Below are 22768 nucleotides of genomic sequence, written 5' to 3' on the forward strand. Positions count from 1 at the left end.
GGGGGGAATGTTTGGGGGAACTCACCAAAAGAAAAGGTAGTTTGAGACTGTTATACAAATTGAACCATTAACCTTTCGACCATTGGTGTTATTCAATATTTGAAACTATAACAATTTGTTCTTTTCTGTAAATGCATAATATACATTTCGCTCTCTTATTACAAAAATTTAGGTTGCAAATTTTGAAAAAACTGCCTAACTAATAAAATTTTATGAAATATAAAAATATTTATGAAATTGTTGTGGAAAATTTTGTGTCAAAATTTGTAATTGATTAGCGTTTTGTTTAACTGAAATTGTTTACTTGTACTACTAAGTAAGAGTTTTATTGATTTCTCGATTAAATTCTAAATAGGAGCAGTTCAAAAAAAGTAAGTTCCTGGCAAAATATAGAAGAAATGTTATGATGTTTGTATATGTTTAAATTGTTAAAATTAAGCGAGAACATCCTATTTGTTTTTAAATGATACCATAGAAATTACACATATCCTTTCTGAAAATAAGAAATAAATTCTTGGAAAATGTGCGGATTTTTGCATTTTATGCGTCGAAAATTCTCCGCTTATCAAAGATTATTCCTCACTGCTAATCAATATCTACTTCTTCCTTTTAGCGTCTTTTAAGAATCAGTTCTTGTCTTTTCGGCTGAAGTGTAATTCCTAACACTCCTTCCAAATCAGCTTTCTTACCAAGTGGCAAACTGACTTCAAATCTTTGTAAGATTGCTACGTCATAGAGGAATAGTTCAACTTCTGCGAATATCTTGCCAGGGCATTGACACTTTCCTAGAAGAGAAAAGTAAAATATATTGAATGTGCTTGAAAGTTAAATAATCTAAAATGTTTTGTAATACTCAGGGAATGATTTAGACAAATGGAGGCCGAAACACAAACAGTACCTTGGGTGCCTACCAAAAAAGATATTGACAATTTTATTCAAAATTAAAGTTTTTGTTAATTTTTATTTTACCAAGGCGATGTCTTTCCTTTTGAGCTGCTGGAGAGCCTGATCTCTTCCAGATTATGTTGGTTAGCAATTAAATTAGTACATGCCCATAGTGATGACACATTTCAGTTTAAAATGACCTTTCAATCATTATGAGCAAATATTAGTGATGTTTGAGATAATTACATGGTATAAATTAGTGCGTACTAACTTATTTAATATGAAAACAAAATGATGCTTAATGAATAAAATTCAAATGCTTGCATTTTTTCTACTTATAATGGATGACATTATTTAGTTCAGTTTTTTTTTTTTTTTTAAATTAAGGAACAAACTTTTGGGACAAATACATATTTACCCTCAGAATTCGTGGGAATATCATAAAATATTGAAAAAAAAAATGAAATTTTTTAATGTTTGGATAATTTGATCACAAGTTGTCTAATTTGGGGCTCAGACACAGTTACTGGATTCACCTCCCTAATTCAGTCCCTGATAATGCCTACCTATTGAGAATGGAATGTAATACTCTGGCTTTATGACCTTTTTACCATCTTCGCTCAAAAATCGTTCTGGTTTAAAGATGTCAGCATCTTTTCCCCACAGAGTTTTGTCATGATGAACTGCCCACAAGTCAGCCAAAACATAAGAATCTTTTGGGATGAAATATCCATTTAGTTCAGTGTCTTCCAGTGTGCTAAAGACATATATAGAAAAGAGTTACTAAGTGGACATTTTATATATATATATATATATATATATATATATATATATATATATATAAACATCAAAAGAACAATAAACAGACAAGGTTACAACACAGATAAATGACAAGGTTACAACACAGATAAATGACAAAGATGAAGCCAGTACTCTTCCGCAGTGGAAACTTCATCCTATGGTCGAAAGACCAAAAATTTTAATACTAAAACTAAGAATAGGATGTCCAATTTTGAAAAAGTCAACATTCATGAATACATTGGGCAAAAGCACCACATGTAAAAAATGAATGCAGATTTTTAGAATTAGGACTTAAAACTAAGCACTGGGGTTTCGTTTCGGGCATTAAAAGCCAAGGCTATCAATAATGTCCCTCTACCGTACCGCCAGCAAAAATCAAGTCTTACCTATGTGTCCGGGTGTAAAAGTAAGATCCGTGTTCATCGAGGTCCTTTTCGTATTTGTTTTGTTTTTATCGACTGGCACGAAAATGACCCCGATGGACGTAGATCTTACTTTTACATTCGGACATATAGGTAAGACTTTGTCTGTTTATTGTTCTTTTGATGTTTGTATTTAGCTTGCTTATTTGTTTGGCTGCTTTGCGCATCTTTGGACTTCTGGTTTATGGTACTCTATTTTTTTCCTATTAATATGTTTTTAATTTATATATATATATATATATATATATATATATATATATATATATATATATATATATATATATATATATATATATATATATATATAAGCAGGAGATATTCAGGCAAACGTTTATTAGTACAAACTTACTATATGCATTTTCAGTAAAACCTCTCAAATGCGGACACTAACAGGACAAATTTTTTTGTTCACAATAGAGGGGTGTCCGTTAAGAGGGGTTTTACTATATTTTGTTTAAAAAGATATGATTGCCATGGAAAAGTATCACTTCTTCACCCTACTCATGAAATTTAACCACATTTACAGGGTAATAAGATTTTAAAGTGGTATTAATTGCTGGATTTCACAGTATCTGCCAAAGATTTAGAAATGATCTGCTTAGAAAATTATGTAAAAATCAATTGTCTATTAAAAAAGTGACACAAATAGTAAATTTAAAATATTACTCAGCAAAAAGCTTGATTAAAAACAGTTTATTATTTTTAAAGAAAAAGAAATTTGAAACTTAAGGCAAAAAATCAAGTGACCACTTAGTAATTTTTCATGAAAGCAATAAATAAACTATCTGAATAATATTGAAATTTAATACTCTCTTAAGTATGTTTGATGTCATCGTAAATTGTGACTGGAATAAAATTTTCTTAAGCGTGAGTCTTTTGAAATTAATGTTTCTAATTTGTGATTGGATACAATTTTATGCATCTTTATTTACTATTAGGTCCACTATACACATCTTGAATGCTGATGTAGCATGTTATTATCAAATTTTTGTGTAAGTACTGTGAAAAAGCCCTCTCGTTTTGTCAGCAGTTGCAGATTGGTTTTGAGAGGGAAAGGACTTTGTTTAACTCAGTGGTTCCCAACTTGTGGGCGATGAGTTCGGCTACTCTAGAGAGTGATAAATTTACAAGGGGCGGGCGATGACTATTTAAAAGTCAAAATAGTTTTTAAAAACACCAAAAAATAAGGAATATGAAACTGATTTTTAAGAATTCAGACAAGTGATCACAAGTTAAGAAGAAATAAATTCAAGTTCAGGAGACTCTTTCTCACACTTCTGTTGAACCTTAAGGAAGCATTTCATCATTCATTGTCAAGTTCCTAAATTTTCAGGGGTTTTTTTTTTTACATAAATATAATTTTAAGTGTCAAATGTTTTAAATTCCCCCTGATTTCAGTTTTAAAAAATAAAATAATTTCTTTAAAAATATACTGTTTTTTAAAAGTACATCTTAGTTAAGTATTTTCCTTCAAATACAGATCAGTTCATTTTGGAAAATTTTTTTTAAAGAAAACATAAAAAAGGTACTTTTATTTATTTATTGGTTTTTGATTGATTGGATGAGATTGCTTTATTATATGTATATTACTTCAAGTTAAAATTAGGCATTTATGTTTTCAATAATATGGGTGTTTATTAGCACCAAATTATGGTTTTGCAACAAAGAAAGGGGAGGGGTTAGTGATAGGTGTTAGTCAACCTCTAGAGAAAGGCAATGTGCAAGAAAAAAGTGGAGAACCACTCGTTAAACCCTTTCCATTCTGTTTTCTTTTCCTCTATACTAATTATTTACTTAAACTAAGACATGCCGATAGATTGTAGAATACTTCAGAATAAAAAATCTGTCAGTGAGAGCCTTGACATATGACCTTCGACAATTTCAAGATTGTGTTGGGCAGTGTCCTATACAGGGACAGATTGGCCAGTGGGCTAATGCACCCTCCCGCTAATCCGCTTTCATGTCTGAACACCTTTTTACAATGTTTTTTTTTTTTTTTTGCGCCCTTTGGAGGCTAAGGTTCGCCTCTGGTCTTATATGCGAGTATGTTTCAATATCTACTTTGTTAGATCTGCTCCGACTCTCTAGTGCAGGTGGGATTAATGAACTCAGCAACATTATTAAAAATGTGTATGTATAGATATTTTCAATACAAATTAATTTTTATTGAGCTTTAGTTTGTGGCCTATGTGAAATATTTGTCACATGTATGTGACCTGAGTGGAAATAAAGGTTGCATATCTCTTGTTTATTGCCTCAGCGTTCTGTAACCTATTAGCTGTGCATAATGAGTTGAGAGAAAGATATGCAGTTGCAGCTCTACAGTACTTCAATTGTACCATTCAAGGGGGGCTTGCAGATCTGTTGGGTCTACTATCTCAAAGTTTCTAATTCAGGTATAATCTGGACAAATTTTAGTGTTGTTTTCATACGTTTGAAATGGATGTCTATGCATTTTTTTTTTCATTAATGGCATTAGACACTAATTCAATGATGTTATTTTTGTGAAATATATTTGTTTCACCTTACTGAGGAAGTAAGGGGATTTTTTTCTTCAGTAAAGTTAAAGAAACCTCAAAGCATATACCAGAATTTTTTTCTGTGTAAATATGTGCTCGAAATGTATTGTTCTATTGAAAAAGCTCTTATTAAAGTCAACATGTTAAAAGTGAAATCCTTACGATCTCATGATGTTCAAAGGAATAGTGGTTATCCATCTGTTAATTTCCATAATGATTGCTTCTGTATAGGGCATATTCATATAATCTGCTCTGGTGGGGAAACGCTCATGTCCCAACGTTTCCATAATCTCCTCATGTATTTTCTTCTGAACTTCAGGAAAAGCAGCGCATATTAGAAGAAACCAATTCACAGATATCCAAGCAGTCTCACTGCCAGCGGCGAAGAAACCTCTTCCAACGTCTATCAGCACATCTCCTGCAGAAATCAAAACTATTTTATTAGACTGTTATAAATTTTAACATCGAAAACTTAAAACTAGTAAATACAGTAAAACCTGTGAAGAGGAAAGGACATTTTTTGACATCAGTCGTTTGAAATTTTTGCAAGATAGGAGAATATGCATCAATTCTCAGACAATTTAAAATTTAAGAGGTTTTAAGGATATTTGTTGATCAGTGGCGTAGTTCAGATATCAGAGAATTGATAGCTTCTTCTGGAAATTTCTCGAAATTTAATTTTTTTAAAATGTAATTTTAGGCTATGTTTGGAGACTAAGTAGAGTTGCTAAGGGAAGAGATAAGGCTCATAAACTCTTTTCCCCTGCTAATTTTTTGAAAAGTTGCAAAAGGGTAATTCTTCAATGATATTAGGCAAAGGGGAGGTAGGAATTTTATATGGAGAGTTTCGAACTTAAGGTCTTTAAAAAGCAAATGGCAGAAAATCTTCAGTGGTGTTAGGGGAAGGAATTGAATCTGGAACTCTCTCCCGAAATACACTGGCCTCAAAACGTTAAGGTACAACATGTTTTTCGAAGCTCACTATTAAAAAAATGGCAGTAACAATAAAATGTATAGTTTGCATGAATGATAATAACGGACTTTAAAACCATTCATAAAAAAACGATAGCTGCCACTTTTATTTTATAGAATATCTTTGAGTAAGAGAAAAATATGCATATATGAAGCTTACATACTTTTGTGTGTAAGTTGCGTTGATTTTCAATTATTGTTGGCAGTTTCGGTTACAATATCCAATAGAGTTTAGAAAATGTCTCAGAGGCGTTGTTTGTCCCTTTTGTTAAAGTGGCGGGCAGTTAGTTGGATAATGAGACTCTCAGTCTCATGCTGCTAGACGTCTCAATGTGTCTCGTAGTGTTGTTCGGCGACTTTGTAATTAATCCCAATCTGAAGATTCTGTGTCCAGAAGACCACCTGTTTCAGAACGACCACGAGCTACAACACCTGTAGAATACAATTTTCTAGTTTTGCCGCATTTTCTAGTTTTTGCACTGTGCCGCAGTTCGTTGCAGACCACTTTGTAGCATCAGGAAGAAGAATCTCTGCTACTACGGTGCGAAATCGTTTTCCCAATGCAAGTCTCTATGCAAGACTACCATTGTGTGTGTTCCTCTCAACGGACCACAGTGAAGGATTCGCTTATGCTGGGCAAGAGAACATGTTTGCTGGACGCAGTAGCAGTGGGCTTCTGTGCTGTTCACAGACAAGTCCAGATTTACATTGGAGAGTGATTCAGGGCGTCTACATATCTGGAGGGAACAGCGCACTAGATACCATCAACCCAACACTGTTGAAAGGCACAACTATAGAGATAGTGGAATCATGGTTTGGGCAGGGATCTCCCTAGGTAGTCACACTGTCCTGCATGTCTCCCAGGGAGGAGCTCTGACTGGTCTGAGATATCAGGATGAGATCCTTGATCCATATGTCTGTGTCCATATGCTGGTGCTATTGATAATGACTTCATTCTGATGGATGGTAATGCACAATTTCAACGATCTTGGATTGTTGAGGAGTATCTTGAGGACCACTGTTTGGAACGAATGGAATGGCCAGCTCGATCTCCAAACCTGATTTCGATAGAACATCTTTGGGACTATTTTGGCAGACTGATTTCTTCTTTAAATCTTCCTCCAAGGTCGTTACATGATCTGGAACAAGGCTTACTTTATGTCTGGTCTTAGCTTCCTTCTCCGGTGTTCGACAACTTAATAAACAGCATTGAAAATCGATGCCGCCAATGCATTCAAGTTAGGGGAAACACATTTCTTATTAGAGCCCATTTTTGTATTGTTTGTGTGATATTTTACTACATAAAACTGTGATGTTTTGTTTTCTTTAAGAATGGACTTTTCCGCATAGATACCTTTTTTTTTGTTATAAATCGTTTTTGCCATACACTTATACAAATTTCTATCATGCATTCAGTAAAAAACTATTTAATGCACATATCCTCCAAGTTTTTTCTTTCTACATTCATTCATTTGCAAAGTAGACGCGAAAAACTGCTTGTACCTTACCTTTTTGACGCCAGTGTAGTTTCGAAATTAAAGCTCTAAAAACGCAATTTTAAGCTATCTTTGATAATCCTACTTAGGGGAGAGATTCGAAGCCATCCACAGACATTTCTCTAAATTGAACTTGTAAGAATAAGATTGTTGAACATCTTTTGTAATGTTAGCGGAAAGAGTTTAGAGGAACTTCCCTTCAGTAAGTTTTCGTAACTGAAGTGCCATAAAACGGAATTTTAGCCGATCTTCGATGATATTAGGGCAAGGGAGGTTTTGGTGGCCCTCCTCTGGAAATATTTCAAAATTGAAGCCCTGAAAACGTATTTGTATACCAGCTTTCATGACGTTACAAGAAGGAATGGAGTTCAGAACTCTCTCCCGGGGGGAAAATTTTCACATTTAAAGCTCTAAAAATGCAGTTTCATACCATCTTTGATTAATGTTATGAGTTCAGGAGATTCAAGGCTCTTTCTGCCCGCCGGCCCTTCTCCAGCCATTTTTCAGTCTTAGGCTCCGTCACGGAAACGTTTTGAAATTGTGATCCATGTGTGTAAACTAGGATGCGTAATAAAGATTAAGTATGAGTCCATCCAAAATTCCAACATCCCTTCTCTGAAAAACTTCTGGATCCACCCTTGGTGATGACTTATGCTAAAAAATTCTTAAATTGGAACCAGGGTAGGAATGCATCAGTTAATCGGCGGTGATCAGTAAGCGGCAATTTATGATCAGCCAAAAATTGTTTTTATTTGAAATTACTAAAAGCATGCATAGGACAATGCATTGAATTTTGTGGGAATACTACTAGTCAAACAAACAAAAAAAAGTGTATTACTGTCACTGTATTCACTGTTTATACATAAAATTACAACATATATTTACAGTTTGCTTTTTAAATTACTATTTTTTAATGCTGCAAAAATGTTACTAATATATTACCTCTGTGACAATAAAGTTCAGTGAATAGTCCTGTAACATTACCGTAGATGAAATATGAACGAAAGTTACCTTAGTTGAGTTCAAACGCCTCGTCACGATTCGTTGGATGTCAGTGAATATTGTCAAACCTCTTTCCTTTCAAAGCAAGTTTGAGTCTTGGAAATAGGAAGAAGTCTGGAGGATTGAGATCTAGCAAGTATTGTGGGTGTTCAATTTGCTCCATCGTCTTTTTTGCTAGGAACTATTTAAACATGCTTTAAATTAATCTTTTGTTCATTCATTTTCCTGTTCTCGGTTAAGAACCAACGCCCTAAACAATTACCTTGTAAAAAAATCTTACACGGAACACAAACGACATTCAACTGAGCAACACAGAGGGCAGATTCTCAATACCACTATTCAGGTGCTGCATTTTGATTCGCCAGTGTTGTCAGATCGGCCGATCTGATTTCATTCACTGAACTTTATTGTCAGAGATTAGGCACACGCTTTGAAATTTTGTAAAAAAAAATTGATAAATGGAGCCATTGTAATTTTGTAAGTTAAAATTTTCAATTGTATGTAAATATGCATTTGTACAATGTTGCACATGGTCTTATTCTCAGGGGTGTCCACCTAGGGAGGCTATGGCACAAACTATGTCATTGAAAATTTTAGGGGGGGTTAAGGGGTATTTTTCTACTTTTTAGGGGGATTCTGGCTTTTTTTTGGGGGGGGGGGCTTTACAATTTTGAGGGGATGCGCCCTTGCTCGAAGGGGGCACCCCTGTCATATTTCTGTGTTAATACTTTCTCCACATCCTACCTTTAGCTTGGTTCTTTTAGATCACTTTATAATTTTCAAAACAAATAAAAGTAAGTGGTTACTAATAATAAAAAAAAATCACTTCTAAATTAAATTGTGTTCTGCCACAGGCCACTAACGAACTATTTAAACTTTCATGTATAACAATAATGTTTAAAAATAATCCTTTCAGAATTTAAACAACATTTGATGTTTAATTTGGAAAAGTTTTGGAACTGGAAAAAATCTTTATTCCCATATTCGGAGAGTCATCATCATTCACAGGAATAAACTATTAAATGATTCTAAAAAGTTGAAATTGTAAACACACACACAAAACATGATAGAGTAATTATAGTACAATTAAATGCCATCATCATTTATAATCAATTGGTTGCCGATTAACCGACTGATGATCTTCAAATTAGTTATCCGATTTGCTTATCGGTGCATCTCTAGTGTACAAAAGTAAACTATTTTCAATCTTTCATATCACATGTTCAATGCTTTGTTGAAAACTCGGTGATGGAAATACACAGGCTGGGAGTCATTTCCAAGCGAAGAGATAAATAGTTTTCAAAAGTCATCAATTTATAAATAATGAAAAATTATTTTTGGAGTATTCATTTAAGTAGAAATACTTACTATGAAATGTTGAAGAAGGATCCTTCGACTTCTTCTCCATTTGTAACAAATATCCATCTATAAAATCCCGGATGTTGTTGGAATCCAGACTTTTTAAATGTTCTTTAATTTCCTCACTGAAAATAATACATATTTTTTTCAGTACAATGAAATTCATTATTAAATAATTAAGTAATAAATTATTCGCCAATGAACAGTTTGATTCAATAATGGACTTGTTTATAAGAATACTGATCAAAATTGGATTGGATGTCAGCTTTGAAAAAAATTTAATCAAGAAACTAGATTTATATCACCCTAAATGTGGGAAGAATGTTGTAACTATAATCCCGTTAAAAGACAGTTTTGCGCTTAAAATAGAACTGTGGGCTTGTGGCCAGTAAATTTTCGTTGGTAAAAATATTATATCAAAACAGTTTTTGCCTACAGTTTTTGCCTTTTGTAATCAGAATTTTACGTGTGCAAATATCTACCTCATAAGAAATAATTAATCACCTTAATTCAAAAAATAAATTAATTAATTAAAATAAAATTAAATGTATAATGTTACGAAAGCCTAAATCTGTAGACAAGTGTTTCCGACAGACAAGGAACCGCTTTTTCTGTTTTATTTCCTTCAATTAATCCTCTTAAAATCAACATCAGCAGTAGTTCGGATAACAATTAGTTTCCGAGAACTTGCTATGGTTGACATTCACTAAAAGCTCTATTCCTAAAATCGCAAACAGATTTGCTCAAACAAGCAGAGCATGATTCAATTTAGCTTACTCATAATCAAGCAAGAACGGATCCGTAATTTTTTCAAGGGAGGCGCATTTGATTTTCGTTACTTGCCCTTTACTACATATGCTGGTTTATAAATGTTTTGAACTTCAAATCCAAAACATTTCCGGGGACGAGCTCTAACCTCCCTTCCCCTCACCATCAAAGATAACAAATATTACATTTTGTGGACTTCAATGTCAAAAAATCACCGGTTTCCCCTCCCATGGAATTGCCCCTATCGCCCTCCTTCCATGTATCCGTGCCTGAAGCTGCATGATTGCCGTTTCACGGTCCACAGAGCAATTTGAACCATCGTGATTTTTTTTTCCATGTTCAGATAAACACATCTATGCTTCAATCTGGTTCTGTTGCACGTTGTTGTGCGAATCTAGATTTGGCCTATTTCGAATAATAATATGTAGAACAAAAACTAATATTAAATCAAACAAAAAAGCAGCCTTGGGAGCCTAGGCATCTCATATTAAGATGAATTTCTCGTGTGTCAGTACACATATCGTTGCCTCAGAGAACAGTAAGACATCTAATTCCAGGAATAACAGTAGGATATCTTACTGTTGCTCTGAGGTGACGATATAAAATTTAAATACCTTTTTTTTTCTTCTAAATATTAGGATAAAACGCAGAAACGGAAAGATAATCAGTAAGTTTTGCTGCTCGCAAAAGCATAGTCTAGATGGGAAATCGAAAGCCCTTTTAGCAGCCTTTTGCTTACTTGCTAAAACCAATTACAAGTATATTATTTGTTAACAAATAGAAAATCGTAATATATAAACATTTTAAGAAATTGAGCTTTCCATCCTTGTCTGTCAACTATGAAATATTTACCAATCTCGTGAATAAAGGCTTACAGTTGCATTTAAAATTTACCAAAAAAGTTTATAATCCAGTTCTATATTATAACTTGAAAGTTCAAAACAAATTTCACCATTTGCAGAAAAAATAGTTCGTTCAATTGGTACCAATATTTTAAATGTGCCAGTAAGTTTTCACAACCAAAATTATGAAAAAACTTTTCGGTTTTTAATTAATGTCTGGTAATTAAAGTCCTACTAAAACTGAGAATTCTCTCATATCAAGTCACCATTCGAACTGAAAGGCAGTTATTAAAATCAGTTCATCCGCTTAGGAGCTACGATGCCACAAACATGTCAAGCTTATAAATCCCTTCCTTTTGATGTCGGAAGTTGATAAAAGTTGAGAAAAAAATCTGGCTTCATACTTACTCTACATATTCTTGCAAATACTGATTGGCCATTTTTAGTCTGCCTTTGTCGCCGATTTTAAAATAACCTAGAATGGCTCCTATCCAAGGGAAAAACAACTGCCACGTAGTTGCGCCTGCTAGTCTGCCTATGTCGTTGATATTGCTCTGGAGCTGTGTCAGTTTTGGATCACTGTGATCTCGGCGTTTACCGAACAATAAGGAACCAATGTTGTTCGTAACGCTGGGGGATAAAATGTCTGCCAATCTGGTTGGCTTCCCGACCAGTTCATCCATTCGGTTTAAAACATCTTCGATTTCTTCCTAGAAAAAAGAAAGATAAGACAGTAAGGATAGCTTCAGTATTTATTTGTTTTTATTGATACACTGTGGGGAAAAAACTGCAACACAAGCAAATAGTGCAATACTAGACACTAGCTGCAAATTTGATTGTGTCGAGACATAAACATCTATTACATAGAGCCCATTTACACTGCTCAAAAGACTTGCTCCATGGGAGCATTTTTAAATCTCAGTAAGAAAATCCCCATGTTAGTACAGAAGAGGATCGTTGCGGGTGGAACTTTCGACTTTTTACGAAGTGTACAGCGGGTTCGTTCAATATCACATAGAGTTTTTAATGATCCATCGCAAGTTCCAATGTCACCTGGTTTTAGCTCGTTCCTTGTTAACCTGCTTTAAGTCGACTAGATGTATTTATTTGAAATACACCGTCAGCTCAGTCATTTCCAGCCGAGGACTGCAGTTTCGTGCTCATTAGCACTCATCAGCCCGGCATAGGAAAGTGACTGAGCTGGAGATGGAAAATTTCTTAAGGAAGCCAAGAGTGCCAAACAAACTGATAGCTAATATAGAATTAGCGCAGACCAGACGAGTGACCAAAACAATGGTTCGGTTCAACTCGAATATTGAAGGCAAGGCAAGGTATATAGCCAGGGCTAAAGCAGAAATACACCGCCAAGCTCAGTCATTTCCAGCCGAAGACTGACTATTTTGCGGTAATTTACTGAATATACCTTGCCTTGCCTTCAATATTCGAGTTGAACCGAAATATTGTTTCGGTTACTCGTCTGGTCTGCGCTAATTCTATATTAGCTACTAGTTTGTTTGGCACTCTTGGCTTCCTTAAGAGGTTTTCCATCTCCAGCTCAGTCACTTTCCTATGCCAGGCTGATGATTGCTAATAAGCGCGAAACTGCAGTCCTCGGCTGGAAATGACTGAGCTGGCGGTGTATTTCATGTATTTCTGCTTTAGCCCTGGCTATTGGGCGGTAATTTACTGAATATATGTATTTATTTATTTTTTTTAAACTATTTCTCAGTTTGTTTTCTCTGTCACAATGCCTGTGTTTTACATTCTGTTGCTAAAAACAGTGAAAAACAGTAGTAATTATTCAGTTAACATACTTCCGCTTTTTAATTGTTGCCAAAAACAAAGAAAAAAATAGTAATTATATAGTTAGTTTTGTTAATAAATGTAACAAATTCATTTCAAGACGGAACTTACGGATGCCTATATATAGATTTTAGTCTTGCTCTGATGAAGAAAATTTATTTAAAAAAAAACTCTATGCATTATTTATTTATAATTTCTTTTTTTTTCTTTTTTTTTTTTAATTTTGATTCTCACTTGTTTGACTTTTTTCCTCTTTTGGTACAATATCAGCTGAAGGCATACAAGTGGCACTAATAACGAAAACTGAAACAAAACGTCAATGAAAGAAAAAACTCTCAGGAGCGCCGCGAGGAGAGTTTTCAGGGTTAAACCATCAGAACCTTTGGCTTTAACATATATTGCAAATTCTAAAATTCCAGGAAATATCCATGCAAGGACTGTTATGACCAAACTCTCTTCCTTAGAAGTGGGAAATTGAAACTCGCCTTGATCTTCGTCGAATTATGAAAGCTACATGGGAAGGTAAATGGCAGTATCTGCAGAATTGAGTTTTTGAAAAAAAGCATTTTTGGATTCCACACTAACAATAAAGAAATGTAGAAATGTTTAACTTTGAAGGGGTTTTTTTTAGTCATTTTTTTTAAATTTTTTTTTTATTTTTTATTTTTTTTGTATGCAATGCATTTTCTTTATCACTGTAAGACTTATGAACACACTATATAATATCCGCAACAAGTTGCTCTAAAATAAGACAGAACTGTTTCAAAAGAATAAAACAAATGCAAGAGAGAAAAAATAGAGGAATAATGCCTTCGTGAATGGAGGAACTACGCATTCACTTAGCTAACATAATTAAAGAAAAAGTAATCATTACCCTCAGATGTTCTTCCATTTTTGTTTTTCCAAAACCTAGATCTCGAAGCATATGCAACGCAAAGGCTTTTTGATCTTTCCATTCTTTGCCATGAAAAGCACCAGTTTCTGGAAACAGATATGAACATTAAGTTGATGCTTTGTTATCCGTACTCAGTACATAGTGGAAAAATCTTCAAACCGAAAACTCCTATCTGTTGTGTAAAACCAGTGGCAAATACAAGATTTTAGACAGGGGAAGCTGAAGTCATAAAAATGTATATCGTCGTGGCTGCATTAAATCTTAACAGAGTGAAAAAAATATGTTTTCTAAAAGTATTTCACGAGAAGTAAGAAAATATTCTAACTACAGAGTGCAATTCAAAGAGTTAACAGGTTCCATCAGGGCCGGATTAAGCCAGCGCGGGGCCCGTAGCAAATGTTTCAAGGGGCCCTCGTTTTTGAATGATATAGCACTTCTTCATGGAGACGGGAGGTGTACTTATAACATGCATGAATATATAAGTGTGGATATAGTTTTAGAGCTTTACGATGATTATGATCCCCTTCTATTTCTCCTTGTCTTCCCGTCACTACATGTTTTTAACTTTTAATTCCAAAAACGCAATTTTTGGACGATATAAAGGAAGGGGGGTCCGGGGGCTTACCCCCAGAAAATTCCCGATATTTCAGTTCTAAAAACTCAATTTTAACGACCCCTGATCATATTAGGAAGAGAGGATCCGGATGCCATTATTTGGAGAAACATTAGTCAAAGAACGCGATTGCATCCTATCTTAGGTAAGATCAAAGGAAAAAATTTGGGTTCACAGCGACTCTTCAGGCAGTTTTTAAAAATTGAAGTCTTAAATAAAACTGTAGATTATCTTTAATGATGTTGTAGAGAGAGGAAAGAGTGGTGTTCAAGAAGGCCCCATAGGAAAATTTTTAAATTTATTATCTGTTATTAATCTAAAAACACAATTTTAAGCAAAAATTCTTGAAATTATATACTCAGAAATTGTGTTTTTTTTACCTTTTTTGGTGATTTTGGGGCAGAGTTCGCGAAAGCCATCCTCTGGAAATTTCTCGAAAGTGAAGTTATGAAAACGTGATAGATAGGCCATCGCTGGTTACGTTTCGGTATGGGATGGGGTTCAGGCACTCTCCAAGGCAACCCGGAAAATTTTCTAAGTTTAAATCTTAAAAGTACATTTTAGAAAATTGTTAACAATGTTGTAGGGGGAGAGGTATACTCATATTGAAATTTTTCGAAATTATAGTCCAAAATACTCATTTGTAGGCCACTTTATTAAAAGACGTTATAGGACGGGATCGGGCTCGAGATTACACCCTTGGGAATGTTTTGAAACTTAAGTTCCAGAAAGCAGTTTTAGCGGGTTTCCGATTATGTTAAACAATTTTGTCCCTGAATTTTTCCGAATTTCAAGTTCGAATAAAAAAAGTTTTTGGCTACCTTTGGTGATACAAAAGAAAGGGGTTAGGTTCGGGGCATGGGTGGCAGCTTTTTAGTTCCCTCCCACTCAGAGGAAAAAATTAAAAACGATATTTAAAGTCTTTTTTCTACACATAATTATTTTAGTTCATCAAAAAATAATATTCTCTTAGCAATTCATTTATTTCGCTCAGCATAAGTGTGAAGTCTCAGAAACTTTTTCTTTTCTTCTATCATTTATTCTATTATATCATTTATTTTATTCTATTCTATTCCTTCTATCATTATTTTGCTCATTGTTGTTTATAGTGCCGGATCTACGGATCGTGTCATGGGCGGAAAATTTTGAGGATGATAAATTAACATTAAGTTAAGTAACCAAAAAGAGTTTAGGATGACTAATAATTACCTTTTCAGGACTCCAAATTCGAAAGCTTTAAGAAGAAAGCACTTTTAAATAATTTCTGGATGGTAACCCTTTTCCCTCTCTTGTCTAACATCACCAAAGAGAGCCTTAAAAAAATGTGGTTTTAGGATTGTGCTTTAAGAATTTTAGCATCCTCCTTCTCCTGCTATCAACAAAAATTGCTTAAATTCGAGTTTTTAGAGCCTAAATTCCGGAAAAAGCCCTTAATTTTTTCAAAATTTCAAAAAATTTTGAAAGGATACCCACCTACTTCTCTAGCTTCTCAACAATCGGGGGAAAAGACTCCAAAGCATCACTCTTTACCTAAAGTTAGAACTAAAGATAGCCTGCGTCTTGAAGATTTCAGTTTCTAACATTTTGCGAAGCAAACCCGTATCCTCCCCCCGATGACGTCTCCAGTGATAATCTAAAACCACGGTTTGAAACTTGAAGTCAGAATTGTTTCTGGGGGAGTTCAGACCCTCATCCCTTCCTCTAATCTTCCCACATAGCTTGAAATTTTGTTTTCAGCTATACCATGGGTCGATCCCTCAAATCCTTTCCTCCAAAAGGTAGCCTGAAATTGACTTCAGTTTTGAGCACAATTTCAGGAAAGAACCCATTCCCCTTTCCTCTATTGTTATGAATCAACCAAAACTTTTTTTTATTTTAAAGACTTGAATAGCTAAAAGTTTTAGGACCATAAATCCCTTAAATTTCCTAAGATACCTTAAAATTTACTTCATTTTGAAAAAAAAAAAAATCCAGAGAAAACCCAATTCTCCGTTCTCCAAACTTTGCCTAAAATTGCAATTTTTAGGTCAGTTTTGAAACTTTTCTGACCCAACGGACCTTTTTCTCCTTCCACTAAGAAAGATCAACTAAAATTGCGTTTTTAAGACTTGAATTAAGAGAAATTTATGGAAAGCAATCTATCGAAAAAATAAGATTTTTAATTTACCTGAGCATTTAAAAAAGCTAAATATAAATAAAAAGAGAAAGGTAGAGAGAAATTTAAACGGGTTAAAGTACGGAAAGTATTTTTTTTTTGGAATTTTTTCTCCCGGCGCGGGGCCCCCAGATGCGCGGGGCCCGTAGCATTTGCTACTTCTGCTCTATGGCTAATCCGGCCCTGGGTTCCATAGATTATAAATTATGCATTAATATTGTTGAACAATTTACTGTAGTCGCATGATTTACTGACTTTAGTAATTTTAATATTAAAGAGTTTATATATGTCTTTAAAGAAAAACTCATCAATCACAAACGCTCATGAAATAGACTCTCGTTAAAATATACCCTGCTTCGTAGGGTAAGGAAAATAAGTAGCTAATGAACACGAGCGCCCTTAATAGCTAAAGTTCTTCCCCATTCTCTCTGCCTTCCTTCACTGAAAAGATGTTAATATTCTTGTTTTTTACCAGAGGAGGAGTCGGGCAATGCTGGCGAAAGCTCATCATTAATAAGGGGAAAGATAAAATGGTATTGTAGTTACTTTTGGTTGTTTCTGACAGGTCAAAAGGAAGGTCCTTTGGTCGTCCCATGAAAGCATCGCTGGCAAAAGCTTCTTTGATCGACTTGAAGTCTGTGAGAATGATGATCTCTCTTCCACCAAGTCGTACACTGGAAAAAGAAAAAAAGCAGGGTGTATCATATAGACACACGATAGAAGTAAAACTTTTGTATTACAGGGAAACATTTTAATTATTCCTCAATCACTTTTGAATAGCATGGATTGTCAGTGACGCACACAGGAATATCTCAAGGGGGGGGGGGAGGGTCCAGGATCGAAAATCCACCATTCTCATATCATACTCCAACACGCATCCAAACATATTTTGATTTTATCGACCGTCCGAAATAAAAAAAACATTTAAGAAACAATTATTTAACATTTAGTTAATAAGATAAGTTTATGAGTAACAAATACTTAATTAAAATACCAGAAAGCACAAGAGTGAATGTACTTACTTTTCTCATAGCTAAAAGGAAAAACAATGACGCAAAATCATCATTTTAGAATAATTTATGTTCACATACAGTTTGATGTTGGGGAAGAGAGTTGTTTTGTTGGGGAAGAGAAAATTAATTTTATTTTATTTTATCATTTATTAAATCTGAAATTGTTGTTACTTTTTCTAGGATTTATTTTACTTATTACATACAAATGATTATAGTCAATTAAAAAAGCTCAGAGCCATGGGAGGGGTCCGGACCATCACTACCTACAAGAAAGCCTATCATCAGTGGTTACCTTAAATGAGCGATGACGTACTAGAAAACGGTCGAGCCAAATCCTTATTTGGCAGTTTAGCACTCTCAGCATTTACCAACGCGAGAGTCAATCTCAAATTTAGAGCCAGTTTTTTCAAGGATCAGGCAGGTTGGATGGTTGAGATTTTTGATTTTGCTGAAATTTTCAGGAATATATGGGTCTGTCGCTTTAATTTATTATAAGGATGTCCCTGTAGAATAACAAAAGTGACTATTGGCACAAGTCTAGAAGCTTTTCTTCAATTTTATCAGACCTAAATTGCCAATTTTATTTTGGATGTATTCCCTTTGGGCGTAAAACAGCGGGTATCATCCCTTTTGCAAAAAAAACATGCATTTTCTGATTTACTTTCAAAACGGATTATATCCAGTTTTATATTTTTTTTTTTGCAAAATGATAAAAACGTCTTACGCACAAACACTGTTAGAATTTCGAATGTTCCACAATGTTTTGGTAGAATAGCAAGTGACTATTGGCATAAGTCTAAGAATTTTTCCACAATTTTATCAAATTTAATTGTTTTTTTGAATACATTCTTTTTTGATGTAAAACAGCAGATATCAGCCTTTCTGTAAAAATAAATAAATAAATAAAAAAACCACGCATTTTCTTCAAAAGTAAACTTTAAAATTGAAACAAAATATTCAACATTTTTAATATTTTTTTTTATTCTACTTTATTCCTTCCTACTTTCTTTGTTCTTTTCTTTGAATATTTCAACAAAAAAAAAAGACTAGTATGGAACCACCCAAGCCGATTCAAATAACGGTGTTTTGTATAAGTATTAATAAATCACAATTTTTTTCACAATTAATCACAATTTAATCATTAATTGATCAAAATTTAACGGTAATTTCTATTATTTAACATTAATTTAATAATCACAATTTGAGGTCGCGCTTGCTTAACTGATAACAGGTGCAAGGTGCTGCGATCTCTTAATACGGACAGGTATCATGGTTGATTGGAACTGCTCAGCCAATGCCTCTCCTCGCTATTTTATTTGTGAACTACTTTTGAATTAGAAGTGGCAAATTCAAATTTGGATAAGTGCCTTTTTGATATGAAAGTGAATGAGTATATACCGGCAAATAAGGGATAAGTTCAACTTCGCTGTAAAAGACCTGGCAAGAAATAAGGGGATGGATATACACCGTTTAGGTGGTAAAACCAATGTTTACGCATTTTTTAAACATTAGATACGAGGCGTATTTTTAAAGTAAGTTCCGTTTTGATATAAAAAAAGAACGAGTACAGATAGAGCAAATAAATTTATTGCACAAAAATCTACCATCCTTACGCTATTTTTTGACATTGCTCCCGTGATTTTCCAAACATTTGTCATAGCGTGGTACAGGTTTTTGTATACCTATTCATAGAAAATTGCCGCCTGTGTAGTCAGCCATGGGATAACATGTTCTCTGAGCTCATTATTACTGTTGTGCCACAGACCACCTTGGAAAGACTTTAGATGCCGAAACAAATGAAAGATGCTGCGAGCGAGGGGAGGGCAGACCAGAGGATGTTCAAAAACGCATCAGCCAAAGCCCTGTAAGAGTCCTCATGGTTGACTAAACGGGCGGTAACTTTGTACGAATAGGTATACAAAAACCTGTACCACGCTATGACAAATGCTTGGAAAATCACGGGAGCAATGTCGAAAAATAGCGTAAGGGTGGTAGATTTGTGTGCACTAAATTACTTAGCTCTATCTGTACTCGTTCCTTTTTTATATAAAAACGGAACTTACTTTAAAAACACGCCTCGTATAAACCACTTTGAGAAGAAAGAAATTCATGGGTCGCGATAGGGGTTATACTAGAAATTCTGAAAACGAAAAAAAGAAAGAAAACATTTTTTTAATACAAAAGTGGATATAATTCATTTTGAAAGTATACTCCTCAAATGTTTGACGAACAATTTCTTTAAATTACGGATTTTTACTTTTTTCGCCTGAAGTGCATCAATTTCACAAGAAGTTATTTAACTACAACATAAAAGAATCAGAAACAGTATTTAAGATAGCAGGATAATTTTATAACGAAAAATTAAGTCAAACGAACAACAAAACATTTTTCGGGACTTTTGCCCCATCAGCCGAAATCGTCAACTGGAGTCCGAAGAGTGAACATTAGGGTTCAACGAAAAAAAAAGTTTTTGATTTTCAATTTGCCGTAGTGCGGAAAAGTTGCCTTTTCATGCAAACAAGATGTAAAAAAAATATGAAAAATATTGAAGCACGCCTTGAGGTGCCGCAAAGAGCATAAAGTTTTGCAAAATTGCAATTTTTGCTACATTTTAAATTTTTTTTTTAAATTTCAAATTTATCTTTATGCTACAAATGCTGTCGAAAAGCTATTTTTATGCTCAACAGGCCGCACAATAATTTTTTTTTGTTGTTTGGATTATGTCTAGAGGTAAAATTGACTCAAGAGTTATTTGGAAGAAAAAGTTATTTGGTACAATAAAAAAAAAAAAAAAACACTGTAATGTGTCGAAGAAGTAGACACAAACATCATACAGGTTTAACCATTTATTTACAATCATTAAGAATACTTTAAACTGTAAAAATGGAATTGTTAGTATCTTTTATAGTATACCAGTGATACCCGCACGGCGTTGCCCGTTGTAGAAAAATTAAAAGGTCATTTGGTTTGCTTGTATATTTACAAATAATGTAAGAAGAATTTCTCGCCAATTGGCTTGCCCATGTTACGGTTCCACGTTATGACAACTTGGTAATTTACTCGCCCATATTATAATTTTGCTCGGGTAAATGTGATTAAAATTTTAATAGAAAAAGAACAAAATCGAATTTTCGAAAAATCGCTTCGAGGTGCACACCCCCCATGCTACAAACTAACTTTGTGCCGAATTTCATGAAAATCGGCCGAACGGTCTATGCGCTATGCGTGTCACAGAGATCCAGACAAAGATCTAGATCTCCAAACAGACTTTCAGCTTTATTATTAGTAAAGATTATGATTTTTTTAAAACTGTATTTTGTAATTAGTATTTTTTCCTTAATATAATGCTTAAAAAATGTATTTACTGTCATATTTTGTGCCGTTATATACAGTAGGAAAGCATGAAAAGGAATTTCATTGTAAAATGGAAATTTCGGTTATTATCAAACTTTAAGCTCGCTGCGGCACCTTAAGATGTTGTAGTAAAGCAATGAAATTTCTTCTGCTTCTTTTTAAACTTAAATGATAGCTTTTCCCCCTACGGCAAACCAAAAAAATTGAAAAACAAATTTAAGGTCATTTTCGTTCCACCCTAGTGAATATGTTGGTAAGGCCGCTGAGAGCGAGGCGAGCCCTTTGTCAGTTGGTTATCGGGCGCCCTTCTCCCATAAAGTTGATAAAACTACTACTCCGATTCCAATCCGAGCCCCACCAAGGGCCGTGTCCGTATTTTCCGACTAGACTGACATGGCCTCTCGTCGGCCCCGCATGTTGAGAAGCGCTGTCCCAAAGCTTAATAATACTTTTTTGAAGTCAGTTTCAGAAACTTACCTGTAAACAGGTCCATACCTCTTCGCCAATTTTGCAAGTTTAACGTATGGTTTGCTAGTCATAAACGGAATGTATCCTACAAATGGCAATCCTAGCGGCCCCGGTAAAGGATTATTTCCTTTTCTTCTAACTGAAATCCACACAGATATCAGCAGTACTAGAATTGGAACTAAAATCAAAGAAATTGCATCCATTTTGCCACACGGAATTGTCGCTGAACATTCGCGTAAACTTTTTACCGGAGTCCAAAAAATAAGATGTTTTCATGGATGAAATGTTGCGTCTATTATTCTTATGTCTAACTACCTGTTCATTACATCTTCAACAGTGCAATTTCGCATCAGTGATAGACAATGGAGGAAGTTAGATTCAAGGCCTACCACATTTTTTTCTTCGCCTTAAAATGAGTGGTTATTTCCTGCCAGATAAAATGCCGCCGAGGAACGCTATAGGCGGATCAACACAACTTGTTTGGAGATAAGTGCTGGGTTGTCATTTTCAGGAGAGAGGGAAAATATGAGGAAGGGAACTTGAAGCAAAGTAAAATCATTTGAAACAAATTAGTATGTTTTTTTTAAATAAACAGATTGAATATGAATTTAACAAATTACAACAGGTAAAAGGAGAAAAATATTTTTACTTCAGTCAAATGCAGTTCTTCGCTTTTTGACGCAGAATTATGCTTAAAAATTAATGTGGAAGCGAATTAATTCTCCTTATTTGTAAAATTAAAATAATAATAACAATAATGAAAATAAATGAAAAGGAAACATCTTTAAATGAACCTCTGAAAGTATATAAAAAATATGTTAGGCGGCAAACTGCTTCTTACTTCCCGTATACTTTTTTCAAAAAAGTCATTTCCCCAATAGAAAAATACACATTATTTATTTCGACAAATTTCATTTTTTTAGTAGAAAGTCGAACTCCCACTTTTTACAGTAAAGTCATTGTGCAGGTGCAGGGTCTTAGCTGCAAAACATACTTGTAATTTAGACACTTATTAGGATTTCCTGCTCTCTTTCCCAATTTAATTCAGGGCCGTCCACGGCCAATGCAGGCCCCTTGTCAGCTTAGTAGACTTGTCCCCCCCCCCCCCAAACTCATACAAAACTTACACTATGCCAATTCGAGCGGGGGACTCCCCAAGGCCCAAGCCCTTATAGTTTCCGATTAGGCTAGTATATGGCTACCAAGATGTGTTAAATTCAGTTCCTTCATACATCCTGGGTAACAAATGAAAAAAAACATGATTCTCGCGTCTTTGTAGCATATTTCTTAAGATAAATTTTTGACTCACATGTTTCATGTTTTGCCATTTATTTAATATCGAATTCAGTATTTTGGAAGTTTTTTTTGTTATTGCTTGTTTTTATCTTACTTTTACTGCAT

General features: G+C 34.3%; 1 protein-coding gene across 1 annotated transcript; it reads right to left on the reverse strand.

Annotated features, from left to right (window-relative positions):
• Positions 1-19: 19 nt before the first annotated feature.
• Positions 20-21729, reverse strand: LOC129229342 (cytochrome P450 2U1-like). Its single transcript, XM_054863636.1, has 8 exons — positions 21377-21729; positions 17079-17206; positions 13744-13850; positions 11475-11776; positions 9466-9581; positions 4790-5045; positions 1452-1642; positions 20-785 (listed from the first exon to the last, which is right to left on the reverse strand). Exons 1-8 carry the CDS (start codon positions 21568-21570, stop codon positions 610-612), a joined length of 1470 nt encoding a protein of 489 aa, XP_054719611.1. The 5' UTR covers positions 21571-21729; the 3' UTR covers positions 20-609.
• Positions 21730-22768: the final 1039 nt, after the last annotated feature.

Source organism: Uloborus diversus, chromosome 1, assembly GCF_026930045.1.
Source record: "Uloborus diversus isolate 005 chromosome 1, Udiv.v.3.1, whole genome shotgun sequence".
Lineage (NCBI taxonomy): Eukaryota > Metazoa > Arthropoda > Arachnida > Araneae > Uloboridae > Uloborus > Uloborus diversus.

What these genes read in the sequence shown, in the direction of transcription:
- LOC129229342 (XM_054863636.1), bottom strand. Translation starts at nt 21,570, where the DNA reads ATGGATGCAATTTCTTTGATTTTAGTTCCAATTCTAGTACTGCTGATA. An exon ending in AGGTATGGACCTGTTTACAG is followed by an intron (nt 17,207 to 21,376) that starts GTAAGTTTCTGA and finishes TTCTTTTTCCAG; the next exon opens with TGTACGACTTGGTGGAAGAG. An exon ending in TCCTTCTTCAACATTTCATA is followed by an intron (nt 5,046 to 9,465) that starts GTAAGTATTTCT and finishes TGATTTCTGCAG; the next exon opens with GAGATGTGCTGATAGACGTT.